The following is a 13339-nucleotide window of genomic DNA, read 5'->3' as shown; positions in this document are numbered from 1 at the left end:
GCTTTTTACCTGACTTACTGTGCGTGTGTTTAAGGAAACAAGAAAGCGTATTTTTAAAAAAAATCATTTAATTCACATGAAACAATGCATTGAAATAATTACACACAATCACAGATTTTTGTCCTTCACAAAGTCAAAGAACGTAAGGGAAATATTACATACTTCAAACAAGCTGCCATAATTTCAGCCACAATTTACTTCGTTTCAACAAGTACATCAAGTCATATTTAAATTAGTAAGCATGGGCTGCACTTCAACTTCAATAAATTATAAAAATATACAAAATTGGAGTGTATTGAACAAATTTGAGAACTATAATGTACAAGTGAATGTTCATTTCATGGGCCACCTAGGTACCACATAGAGTACCACAATATAATTTGTTCACCAGAGTTTTGCCTTGTGTGATGGAGTTTAACATTGTACCCACTAAACTTGGTTTATCAGCTCTATTGACTTTGTTGGACATGAAGAAGGGAACTACTGACAGTCACCTTTCAGTAAAACTGAAAAATGAGGCACTCCCCAGGCGATTTACTTAATAAACAATATTACTAATATCGCTATCATTTACAAATAATAACCTCCATTCTCTATTTCAATTAAAAATCTATATTATGACTCTCAAAAGGGCTATCATTACTGTACTCCTAAATCTCTCTACAGTACAAAATAAAATTCCAGTGGAGTTTCCCTTCATTACAGTGAAAAAGGCTCTTAGCAGTCCTTTTTGAACAGATAATGCACACATATAGGTTTACAAATACACTACAGACATGTTTAAACAAAACTTTTAAAGTCCAGCTTTGTAAAAAAAAAAAAAAAAAAAAAATGCATTGTGGGAACTAAAAATACCTGACCCTGACAAGTGGAATGTACCAAACTACATTAGCATGAACTCCTGCTTGCTTGCCTCTCAGCTACTGCGCACCGGCTCCGATAAGACACTGTGGACAGACTAGTGGGCATTTGTAAAGGGCAACGTCTTCGCTGGATTCAGCAGCTGAAAAGGGCAACGATTTGTCTTGAGAGTCAGAGGCTGCACTGCTGCCTGCTAGACACTGAATCCGCCTCAGTTTCAGACTTGGCTCATTGAACAAAGATCTTCGGCTTTCAATTCAATTTATAAACACATCAATTCAGTTCTTATGCTGTTAACAATCTGCAAGGCAAGGGCAGTCAGCCGAGAAGTTGATACATAAAAACACACACACACAAAACTCTGATTCAAAAGGACATGAGTGCAACGTCACACCAATTCACATTCTTTCACAGTGACAGCAGCTCTTGTAGTCTGTGCCCTCCGGTCAGATCTGAACGAGAGATAAGAGCTACATAAACTGACTTCACACGAAAGCCGATTTGCACCCAAGAGAATTCCTTCATCATAAGACTAGCAACAAAGAAACAGATCAAAACGTCTGGCTGAAACACTATTCACTAACAAACACACAGTAAACATACAGACAGACGGCAAAGTCATGAACATTTACAACCAGAGACAAAGGACACTTGTGTCCCATAGTTCATCACAGTTTTAATGATAATACGCAATAAGATCCCGTAACACCCTGCTGATAACCAGCACTTCCAGCAGCCTACGCCCCCACCCTCCCCTTTACTACTATTCCCCTCTTTAGTTTACTCCTCACTTTCCTCTTCTGCACTCCCCATATCCACCCATGACATGGTGGAAAGACCCCGGACCCTCACAGCAGTATCGGTTCAACCCAGAGTTAGTCATCATTTTTTCAAGTAAAAGTCTCTGTACTGGACACTATCACGCTACAAGGCCATGTTTCTGAATTTAATTCTCCCTGAACTCCACCTCTCTTTTATCATCTAAAAATCGGACAAACAAGACCCACATCGGAGGAAGAGTGAGTTTGGGTTTAGGTATGGAGGTACAAAACAGTGATGCTCAACATTAAACTGTAAAATTTCTAAATCTCAGTAGTATTCAATTCAATTACTAATATAAACTTTTTTTCATCACCTCAAGCAGGTATGGCTCACCTATAGACCCTGTTACATGTATAATACAATGACAGTTTTTAAGACATTTAAAACCTGCTTATCCGTGTTGGACTTCATTATCTAAAAGGTCGAACCATCTGAATAAAATGATACCGAGGGAAGTTAGATGGATGGGATAAAACATCAGCAGTTTCTAAACAATCAACTCAAGTCCTCAGACCTCTAAAGGTAATCACCAGACTAGAGCATAGATAAATCAGGTGTTGGACGACATGTTTCCAGTTCAATTGCCTTTAGGATATCGGCCAAGTGCAATTTCGTCAAGATGTCGAGGTCAAGCCAAATGAGCTTCAGTTAACTTGTATCACTACTCAGCAGCAAGACATCTCCAGTGTAAATATTAAGATCATTGAGAAGAAAAGTGATAAAGATGTGCATCAACATGTATAAAGACTTTTGGTTTCAGTTAAAGGGGCTGTGGAAGGAAAACAGAGTAAAGGTAATATACCATTGAGTCATAGTGGCCACTTGGCACCATTGGTGTGTGTATATGTGTGTGTGTGTGTGTATGTGACCATCCATGGCAGAGAGATCTGGCATGGAAGTAGAAACAGGTATTCAATCCCATCTTGTTATTAGCAGTGATGCATCTTGGGATTATGCCAGTCATTTAAAAAGTACTTTTTCATGTGTGTATTAAGAAGACTGAGTTGTAACAATATAGTCCCACCTGTCAGTGTGGTGTTTGTTTGCAGACGGGTTGGATTACAAGTATGAGGTAAGACAAGTGCCGAGTTACAGTGTGAGAGCCAGTACGGTGTCATGATGCATTTGGCTCCTAGAATAAGAATGCATGTGTGTGTGTGTGTGTGTGTGTGTGTGTGTGTAGCAGAGATGTCACCCAGGTTTCTCTCTTGCAATGAGGAGCAGTGTGCATGCTTTGAGAAACAGTTAACTATTAAACCTCAGCACCACCAAGCACTGGTATGTGCATGTCTGTTTATGAAGCAAATCTAGAAATCCCTATGTCTCCCAGGTGGATCTATAGCACCACAGGTTCATGTGTCTGTCTACACTTCATACACAGTAAATGAGTACACAGGTGTCATTCAAAAGCAAACATTCAATTACTAAAGGGTGCATGTACAGTAGATGTGTGCACCTGTGCAGACATATTTATATCACCCTATATGCAGTTCCTACTGATGTGAATCCCCAAATGTAAGCATGTATATAGCCAGCACTTGTATTATTGTCTCTGTATGTATGTTTCAATACTAAATCTGCAGTACTACAAACGTTTGTGTTTTGTGAGACATAACATTTGTGTGTTGAGTCCCTCAGTGATGCGTCTCCAGCTCCACCACTGTCCACTCTCCCTGCGGGGAGCTCCCAGGAGCCTCTGGCGAGAAACTACTAACAGAGGTGACAGTGGCAGAGGGAGGGGTGAGTGGAGGCAACATGCTGGGCCACAGGCTGCTCTCCAAGGGGCTCAGCGTGCCTCCTCCACCCCCCGGCAGGAGCAGCAAGGAGGAGCAGCCATCTCCAGTAAGCAGCAGGGTTTGGTTGATCAGCTGCTGGACTATATCAACTTTCTTGCCCCAGTCCAGGTCCAGAGGTGGAGGACGCTCTGGAGACTCAGGAGGGGGAGATGATTTGTCTATGTCCTGTGGAGGACTGTTGACGTCAGGGTGCTGGGGGCCCGTGGGACTCTGGGGCGAGTCTGGGAGAGGAGGAGCAGTCTCAGTTGGAGGTGAAGAGCATTCATGTTTATCTTCATCTGACTTTACCTTCACATGGTGATCATCCTTCTCTTGATTCACCATTTCCTCACTAGTCTCTTTCTGCTCTTTAGCAGGGTTTAGCTCCTTCATCTCGTCTTCTTCAGCTTGCTCGTCGTCACTGTTCTCCAGGGCTTCATAGATGGTGCACAGGCCAGAGGAGGGAGACAGCAGCACTGTGGACTGGCCTTTATGAGGCTGCTGCTGCTGCTGCTGCTGCTGTTGTTGTTCTAGCTCCTGCTGCCACTGCATGATTTGTTGCCTTTGCTTGAGCTCCTGTTGCTGCTGCTGTAATTGCAGCTGGAGGTCTCTCCTCTGCTTCTCCATCTCCTCCTTCTGCTTCAGCTCCTCTTCCTTCTTCATCGCTTCCTCCAGTTCTTGCTTCTTCTTCTCCTCTGCCTCTTTATTCTTCTTTATCTCCTCCTCGGCCTGCTCTCTCTTTTTCCTCTGCTCCTCTTCCTCCTTCGTCTTCCTCTCCTGCTCCACCACCTCCACGGGTCCGCTCTGTAGCCCCCTGCGCTGCTGCAGTTCAAGCAGCTGTCTCTGGTGTTGCTCCAGCCGGCGAAGCTGGGGACTGAGCGCCTGCTGTCCGGGACTCCTAGGTGGGAGGTCGGCACAACTCAGCCTCGGCGGGGTGACAGCGCCACCGGTGGGTATGACGATGTCACAGTAGGGTCTCAGGTATGCTGAGTGATCGCGGCGGTGAGAATGCGGTAGTGCACTGAAGCCTGTGTGTGAAAGGAAGCGGGAAGGGAGATCACAGTAGCGTGGCGTTATCAAACAGAGTCACAGGCAGCAGGACAGTGAGAGCAGTGCAGTGTGGATAAAAGCAGAGGGGTGTAGAGGGACAGTGCAGCCTTCTCAGGCTCATACTCACTGAGGCATTAGTGAAACAATAGTGGAAGCATTGTGAAGCCAAGCCCAAAGGTCGGCCAGTCAGCTACAGCAACAAACTGGCCTAGCAATTATCTGTAATTTTGTACATTCAAAAAGTGACAGTAGAAGTTTTTTTGCAAGCTGTGCAGCAGTGACCTTTATAGTCTGTCAAGTATTTAGGGGGGTGGAGGCAGAGTATTCTTGTAAAAAAAAGTGAACACCGGAAAATGGTGACAGTGGTTGGGCAAAGTGAGCTGATTGGGGGGTGTGTTGAGGGCACAGGCTGAGAAATTTGAGCAGAGAGCGTGACCTTATTACATGTAACACTTTTAAAAGAAACCCAGGGAAGAAAGGTTTTTGTGTGGCAAAAAAAACAAAGCGGCCAACTTCCTGTATATGCAATCACTTTCAACTGTAGTGAGACACAAACTTCAAAGAAAACCTTATTCTGAGCTTAAACAGTTGCCACCCGTGAATTCAGTGTATAGTTAGTCAACCAATGAGACATGCAAGACAAGAACTCACTCCATGCATTTACGAGCATACAGCATAACAAGTGAAAAAAAACAAACAAAAAACAATAGCTTGGCTTTAGAAATAATCATTTTAAGGCTGGGCATCACTCTGACATTGCTGGCAAGTTATTCTTTGCCATTTGCAGTTTACTAAATGATGTCAGAAAATTAATTTATTTCCAAAAGACAAAGGAGTTTAAAATATAGCAGTCAACTGCAACACATAAAGTCCTAGAGCCAAGCTATTAGACTGACCATACACAGAGCAATCCAAACCAATAAGGTGCAAGACATTTTGCCATGGTGACATGCATAAGCTCTGGTGACATTAAGACGGTGCTGTAAAACAGTGTAGCAGGAATGCTTAAAAAGCCAGGAGAGCTATGGAGGCAACAGACCCGAAGTGAAAGGAAAATAACAGCAGTAGAGTGCAGGGCGGTGTTCTTCTTGAGACTGGACGATGAGATGTCAAACTTCGTTGTTGCTTGAGACGCTGAAGTTCGATCCGTGGATGAGAAGGTGAGGGGGGGGTCAACTCACGGTATTACAATGATTCTAGTGCTGTGGTTTCCAGACCAGTGAGTTCCCTGTGGTTGGGTAGAGGGCAGCGTACTCTACAGTGAGGGATCAGAGAGCTGGGGGAGCTCACAATTTTAATGAATGAGTTCCATATATTATCTTAGGTCCAGTTTTGCAAGGTGAGCCACAACTTTTGTGTGATGGCAAGTGTGGCACATGATAGGTTAAAACAGTAGGCTGTGTGGCAAGTGTCTACAATAAAATTATATCTGTAAAGCTGCTAGTAAAAATTCCGAAATTTTTGAGAGACCCCTTGAAATGAATGGCAGTGGTGTCAGATGGTTTATCTTGCACACAGTACACTTTAAAATTGCCACACACTCGACTCCCCAGTCCCCATGCCAATAAAACTGTCTGGGAAAAACAGGACTTCATGGTAAAAATCTAATCTTTATTTAAAGCTTTAAGGTTCATTACTCCAAAAGATGAACAAACATAAGAGAAAGAGGGTACAATCTAACTTTAAAGTGCAAGAAGAGAGGAGGCGTGATGGGTGTAAGGAGGGGTAAAGATGCCTGTATCTTAAAGGTAGGAGAGCAAAGTCAAAAAATTTAAAGTACAACCAAACTCATTTTAAGTTCAGTAAAAAGTACTGGATAAATATACATGGAAAATTGTTAAACAGTTCAACCCACATTTCATTGGTTATGGTTAATTTACTATTTCTCGGTAAGAGCTGGACTGTAAACAGACGAGTCAAATCCATGCCAGTTCAGGGTGACCAGATAATGCAGTGTTAATTAAAATAGAAACCAATAACACAGGCGCTCACACACTGTAAGAGTAAATAGTAGTAGCTATTGCACATACAGGAGTTTAAGCCATATAATCATAATGGAAATATTATATCAGAGGGAAGTGGCACTGCTGTCTTCTTTTTATTTCTTCCCTTTCTTTTTGCTCTCTGTGTTTTAGTTTAACTTTGATTACATCCACCCCAGATATTTTCAGGACAAACATCGACAACAAGAACTACACAAGTGACATTGTTTTGGATGGGGCAAGAGGGAGGCAGAGGACATTACCTAGGCTATGAGGGAGAGGAGCTATACGTTACCTGCGAAAGAGTTCTCAGTCTTTTCACAGATAGCGGAGTAGTAGGGAGGCTGGGAGTCATCGGGGTCACCCTCTGGTTGCTGCAGATGTAACAAAGATGGAGCGGAGGCTTCTTCTGACCCCGACAATTCCACTCCCGCATCCTCAGCCGTGTCCGCTTCCTGCTTCCCGCACTGCATGTAGTGCTGCTCTGTCGGGCACGGCTGGGCTGGAGGCTCCATGATGATGCAGGGCTCCTTGGCCTCTTCTGGCAGCTCCTCCAGGGAAAAGATGCCAGGACTCTTGGTGCAGCTCTCACCTGTGGACTGGGCATTGGAATTTGAGGCTGTGGTCATGGTGTCAAAGCCGTATGAGGCCGCCGAGTTTGCTGAAGGTGGAGTGGCGTCTCCTCCAACACCACCCTCCTCCTCTCCTTCGTCCACGGCAGACAGGGAGCGCTGCGTTGAAGGCTGACCGTCAAAGGTTATGTTATTGATCCCTTGGCCATCCAGGGGATCGTCCAACTGAGCTTCTCCCTCCGTGTCGCTAGCCTCATCCTCTGTTGTTGAGGATGATGAGGGGTTGGAGGTGGGCGCTGTTGCAGGGCCTCCAAGGACTTCATCAGCAGGCAGGGTCTCCGCTTCGCCCTCCTCTTCTCCCTCTCTATCCCCTCTCTCCAAGTGGATGCCAAGGTCCTGGTCCTCGGGGTCAGGCTGGAGAGAGAGCATTGGGGCTTGGCTACCCTGGCTGGGGAGCTGGAGCTTCCCCTCCCGGTTGTATTCGCAGAGCTCCTCAGGTGTACTAGTCTCACTGCTCAAGGTGCTGGATAGGGACATTCCTGGGGCAGAGAGGGGAGCTGGGGCCAGAGTCTGCATAGGAGTTGAGTTGGACTGGTCCATGTAAGTTTGAGCCTCTGGTTTCTGTGGCTCAGCCTGGCCTGAGGAGTGATGGGAAATGTCTTGGTTTTGGGGGATATAGGGCGCAGAGCCTAGTTCTAACCAAGCCTGGGCTGGGGACTGGGTAGGGGTCTCTGAATCTGCTTGCCAGGGATCTGTGGAAGGGCTAGCTGCAGCTGCCTGTAAAGGTTGGGAGATGTGCTCAAAAGGTGGCTGTGGCTGCAGGAGCTGAATAGGCTGCGCCCATGGATCAGCGAAAGGATTGGGTTGGTCCCACTGAGCAGCTGGAGCAGAGGGCAGCAGAGGAGGCGGAGGTGGAGGCTGGGCTACACGGTTCAGGTTATCCAACCTTTCATCCTCGGCAAAATCATCTTCATCTGCGTTCCCATAGCTTTCCAGCCCGCTCTCAGTCACTCCCTCACTGGCCATCTCTACATCTTCATCCTCCTCCTCATCATCTACCTCATTGTCATGTCTGGGCCTTTGCAGGTCATCTGCCCGCTCTGAGCCGACATCCATGTCACAAACCCGGTCTTCATCATCTTCATCATCATCTTCATCCTCCTCAAAATCATTGACTGGTATATCAGGAACCTTTTCAAAGTCAGGTGAGCCTGCAGAGGCTCCTTCCATGTCGATGGCTCCTTTGAGACTGGCGTCTCCCAGATCATCCATGCTCTCAGTGCCCTCCAGGACACCGGGGGCACTCAGCTCCGATGCTCCTTGCTGACTGCCGCTAACCTCCTCAGAGTCAAGCTCAGAAAGCAGAGCCCCACCGACCCTCCAAGCAGACCCACCCAAAGGTCCAGCTGACCCAGGACGAGACTCCTCGGTGGGCTGAGTTGTCCCACTCATTTCTGACACAGAAACTTGCTGGCTACCCTCCCTCTCTTCTTCATCATCTTCCTCACTGAGATTGGAGGAGGAGACCACCTGAAGTGTGGCACTGACTGTCAATGGAGGGGCTTTAGATGTGGAGGGGTTTTGGTCTAGTGCCAGGAGAACATGATCCTCTGATAGTGCAGGAGGAGAGGGCATTGTTGGGAGGGCAGCCTCAGCTGGAGCAGATATCTGCTCCTGAGCTGTTAATGCAGGAGTAATGCTTTCTACTAAGTCCTGGTCTGGACATGTGGGTGGGACGGCTGTCCTGACCGGACTTTGTGGAGGGGAGGGAGCAGTAACATCGCCCTGAACAGCCTCCTGAAGTACCATCTCTGCTGGAGTGTCCTGGGCCAAAGCTGGGGAGGGGGCCTCCTCTGCAGGGTGGAGTGTTGCTTCTGGTGAAACCAGTACAGCCTCTGCTTGTGTTTCTGCTGGCGCCTCTGTTTGCTCAGCAAGAATGGCCGCTGCTGCAGCAACTGCTGTGGTGGCAGCGACTACTGCAGTGGCAGTTGTTGCTATGGCAGCAGCACTCGGCCTCTCTGCAGCTGTGGCAGAATTTGGAGCCCCTGTCTTCTTGGTGGCAGTGAAGGGTTGGACAGCCTGGGTGGGTTTGGGCCCACGTTTTGTCTGGGCGGTGCTGCTAGCCGCAGGTTTGCTGGCTGGTGATGCAGGCGGATTCCGGCCCAGGGGAGGTTTGTTAAGAGCAGTGAGCCGTGCAGTGGGTGGTGCAGCTTTCTTTGTGGGAGTGGGTTTTGGGGGTTCTTGTGTTTTGGGTCGTGACATTTTGGGATCTGCCGCCTTTGTGGGAATAGGCCGTTTAGAGGCAGCGTCGGGTTTTAAGGTGGCTGTGGTTTTTGAAGGTTCAGGTTTTTTGGTAGCAGCAGATGTTGTAGCTGTTGTAGGCTTCTTAGCTGTGGTGGCAGAAGCAGGTCTGCTGACATCTGGAGCAAAGAGGACAAAACAAACATCAGTTGATCTAATCCAACTGTCAAGAGAGAAACAGGCTTGTGATTATTACTAGCTTCGATTTTGATGATGGTTGATGATTTACAGTTTATTGTCAGTGAAGGCTGAAATTTTTTGTGTGAGTCAACAGCAGCTCCATTTGTAACAGCACATAACATTCTTCAGTCATGTGCATACTACTACATTGACTGAAAAACTTGGCCATGGCTAGTTGGGACAGTTTTAGTTTTAGTTTGGGTTGGCCATTCATAAATAAATGAATTACCAAACATGTAACAGCTGTACCTTTCTTAGCAACAGCATTATTTTTGGGAGGCTGCACTGCTGTGGTTCTGCCAGCAGAGGGCGCTGTGGTGACTCTGGCGGCAGCAGCTTTGGCAGTTCCAGTGGTGGGAGGCTTGGCTGTAGCTGCAGTGGTCCCAGCACCAGCAGTGGTGGGCCTGGACGTGGTGGATGCAAATCGAGATGCCGTGGAAGTTGCAGGCCTGTAGGAAGACGAATATTTTAGTGACACATTCACAGAAAAAAAAAGCAACAACAAAAATCCATTTAATTTTTGTTACTCAACCCATTCAATGAGGTCTGACTCAAAGTGATTTTCACCACTTAACAAAATAAATACATTTGTAAACTTGATGCTGCTCAGCTACATGAATTTGCAAGCATGAAAGCAAGAGCTCTACTAATGTAGACCACAAAAGCAATGTCAACGGGTCCATAAGAAGCCATTAACAAAGCACTATCTATCTTTCACCCCACTATAATGCATCTCTTAGTCATTCTCTAATCCCTATCCGGGGGGAAGGGAGGGTGAAAGGAGCAAATGATAAAGAGAGGAAAAGGGAAAGAGATGTCTAGGGATGGGGAGTAGACAGGAGGGTGGGATAAAGGGAAAGAGGAATGATAAGACAGAAAAGAGGTAGAGAAAATGAGAATTGGAGAGAGCAAGTAAGGAAAAAAGAGTAATAGGGTTAAAAATGATGGAAAGGAATTATAGTTTACTAAAGGAAAAGGGTTCAGAGGGAAGGCACAAGAAGGAGAGAAGAGAGGAGACGGAGACGGGCGAGTAAGAAATGCGGCTGCTAAGTAGAGGGAAGAAGCTGGGGGTCATCATGAAAGAGGAAGACAGGCAGGGGAGAGAAGCTGGGGGTGTGTGTGGCTAAGCATGGATACCGCAGGTGGGGGAGAAGACTGCAAAGAATGACTTGGGAAAAAAAAAAAAAATCAATCCTCTATTAAGCTCCTTGTCCACTCCTAGGACTAGAGAGCTTCTTAGGTGCGACACTGTGCTAATCCTTTCAATCATTCTAGCCACTGCTAGATGTAGCCAAGACTTCTTTCCCCTACTCTCCTTCAAATTCTTTCACAAACACACTCCTCCTTTTGGACAAGCAGCCAAGAAGCAATTCTATGTGTGAAACTGAAAAAGGATCTGAACCTATATCATATTATATCCGAGCTCCCCCACATCTGATCTGCTTTTCACAGGGATGCTTGGTGAACACATTTGGGATCAATACCCAAGTGATTACAATCCAGTAGAGCAGTAATTTTAGCAAACATACATGCCAGCCAAGTATTTACAAGATGGAATTACCTTCTCTTTCAAGTTTCACAGAGCAGTTCTTCACATTTTTCAACATGAGTGGTAGCTCAGAGGTTAATCATAGTCTGTACACACCCATTTAGGCCTTAAAGATCCTGAGCCAGGCTCATTTACATGGTATGTGCCTTTAGACGACTAAGCCACCAGGAGGCACACATGACACATTTTATAACAGTGCAGAGAAGTCACCAGTCCCAATACAGCAACTCCTGCAGCTTTCTGCTACATAACTTCTGGCCAACAGCACCAGAAGTTATGTCACAACCAATATGTGCAGGTGTTGTCATATTCATGCCATTGTTGTCAGACAGAAAAAATTATGAACCGAAATGAAATCAAATGGATGACTGATAAAATTACTGATACAGTGTCACCATTTCCACTTGAAGATCAGATTTTCAACCTCCTTGGTAAGACAGCATCGAACGGCCAAATTGGGAAAAAGAATCATGCAACAAGAATGATTATTTTTTAAAATTTGGACATGGTGCCTACCAGCTGTTACCTTAACACCAACTTAAGGGTTAGGACAAAAAAAAATTCATGGAATGTGCTTCAAGTTACAAAAGTAAAAGCATAACTTCTTTTAATGGTCATTGTAAACCAATATGTGTTTAGACTGGGGCCAGCTGGATGGGAAAATGTAAAATGGATGGGTCAGAATGTAAAATGTCATGTAGAGTACCACACTGGGGCTTTAAACATGCAGTCCAGCTCTGCGATACTTAACAAAAATACCAGCAGCCACAAGGAGTGGCATCACTGATAATCAGTCTGCTTGACTTAAATCTAACCTTTAGGTCAAGTACAAGATGTGACTTGCAGTATGGAGTACAACCTGAAAAACCGTACTAACGCAGGATTCCTGATCCCTGCTGAGCAATTAACCTTTAAAAAACAGTAATACAAGGATGAGTAAACTACATAAAACTCTATAAATGTTGTTGGGCTTGTGTAGTGCTACATTGGTCTCTGAAATCTCCATACATTACACTTGCTTCATCAGGCTCGACTTTGATGTCGTCCAGGCCGCAATGCCCTACTGCGCTGGCTAACCTACAAACAAAATCGGCACTAAATGAGCATGTTTCCAGCCGCAGGCAATGCTAGCTCTCATTTCCACACTTGAACCCAGATATGCAAGAACAATTCGACCCTTTAGCATTGTAGATAATTTGTTTTTCCATTGAAATAGATTCTCAGCAAAATGAGCTGCACAGTCAGGGCATCTAACTACCTTTTTGAACTGTATGACCCCACCATCAACTAGCACAATCCCCATTATGTTCTCCCATTCCTTTGGGCTTTCTTTGCCACTGAGGCAGACGATGCAGACATGAATTGACAATGACAGATGGATAGTTGGAGGGTTTGCAGCGGAGTAGCATGCCTGCACACAGATGCCTCTCCCACAGCGATTAAACATTACAATAGCCATTTGTTTCCTCAAGACCCAGCAATCACTGGACGGACATGGACTCACATCATCGTAATTGGCTGCTATCAAACACAGAAGCAGAGTTGTGGTCTTACATGCAACCCAACAACTGGATAGCGTGTCGGACGCAGACAAAACTCGAACTACATCAAAGATGGTTAATACTGAACGACGGGAGAAAACAATGAGATACAAGAGGACACAGAAAAAGCACAGGTCTGAACTTTTGAGGTTAGACAATAAAAATTGAATGGGAATGACAGATGGAGGGAAGGAAAACAATGTGGAATGAGGGGGGGAGAGGGAGGATTGAGCAGATAACTGAAGTTCAATTATTGAAGCCATTGTCATATCTCTGATCCTGCAGTGTGTAGGGAATGCAAAATGACAAGACCACTCAATTACAGCATGAGGCAAGGGGGAGAAAACTGAGGGAATCTCCTCATTTAGGCAGAGAGTGAGTTAGACATACGAGTAAAATAGAGAGCGAGAAGAAGGAATAAAGATGGGCCGGGGGGAAGAAACCAGGAGGGCAAGGGGAGGTCACAGACGCAATAACCTCACACAACCCGAACCCCGCCCGCTCGACTGTTTGATGATGAGTCACAACTCATAATGGTTTGATCCAGAGGGAAGGGACAGAGAGGAGTGGACAGTCTCACTAATGCCTGCACTGTATACACACACACACACACACACACACACACTCTTGGGTGGCAGCTGGTGGTTCTGTTATTGGTGTATCAGTATGGATTACATTTACTGCCAACAGAGTGTTGAAATCAATG

At 45.7% G+C, this 13339-nt stretch overlaps 2 protein-coding genes across 2 annotated transcripts in view; both read right to left on the bottom strand.

Moving 5' to 3' along the window:
* Positions 1-51: 51 nt before the first annotated feature.
* On the bottom strand, positions 52-6022 carry LOC115358803 (SWI/SNF chromatin-remodeling complex subunit SNF5-like). The gene has a single exon (XM_030050826.1). The coding sequence runs from the start codon at positions 4119-4121 to the stop codon at positions 3318-3320; it is 804 nt and encodes a 267-aa protein (XP_029906686.1). The 5' UTR covers positions 4122-6022; the 3' UTR covers positions 52-3317.
* Positions 6023-6098: 76 nt separating this feature from the next.
* LOC115358793 (mucin-5AC-like) overlaps positions 6099-13339 on the bottom strand; it is a 28593-nt gene continuing 21352 nt past the window's right edge. The window contains exons 4-5 of the mRNA XM_030050813.1: positions 9793-9992; positions 6099-9482 (exon numbers count right to left, since the gene is read on the bottom strand). Of these exons, the coding sequence (XP_029906673.1) occupies positions 6775-9482; positions 9793-9992 (2908 nt within the window). The 3' untranslated portion in view covers positions 6099-6774. The remainder of the gene's footprint in view (positions 9483-9792; positions 9993-13339) is intronic.

This window comes from Myripristis murdjan, chromosome 1, assembly GCF_902150065.1.
Source record: "Myripristis murdjan chromosome 1, fMyrMur1.1, whole genome shotgun sequence".
NCBI lineage: Eukaryota > Metazoa > Chordata > Actinopteri > Holocentriformes > Holocentridae > Myripristis > Myripristis murdjan.
This window is presented reverse-complemented; position numbering and strand designations above follow the sequence as displayed.

Excerpts from the sequence above, each read along its gene's own strand:
- LOC115358803 (XM_030050826.1), bottom strand. The coding sequence starts at position 4,121 with ATGAAGAAGGAAGAGGAGCTGAAGCAGAAGGAGGAGATGGAGAAGCAG.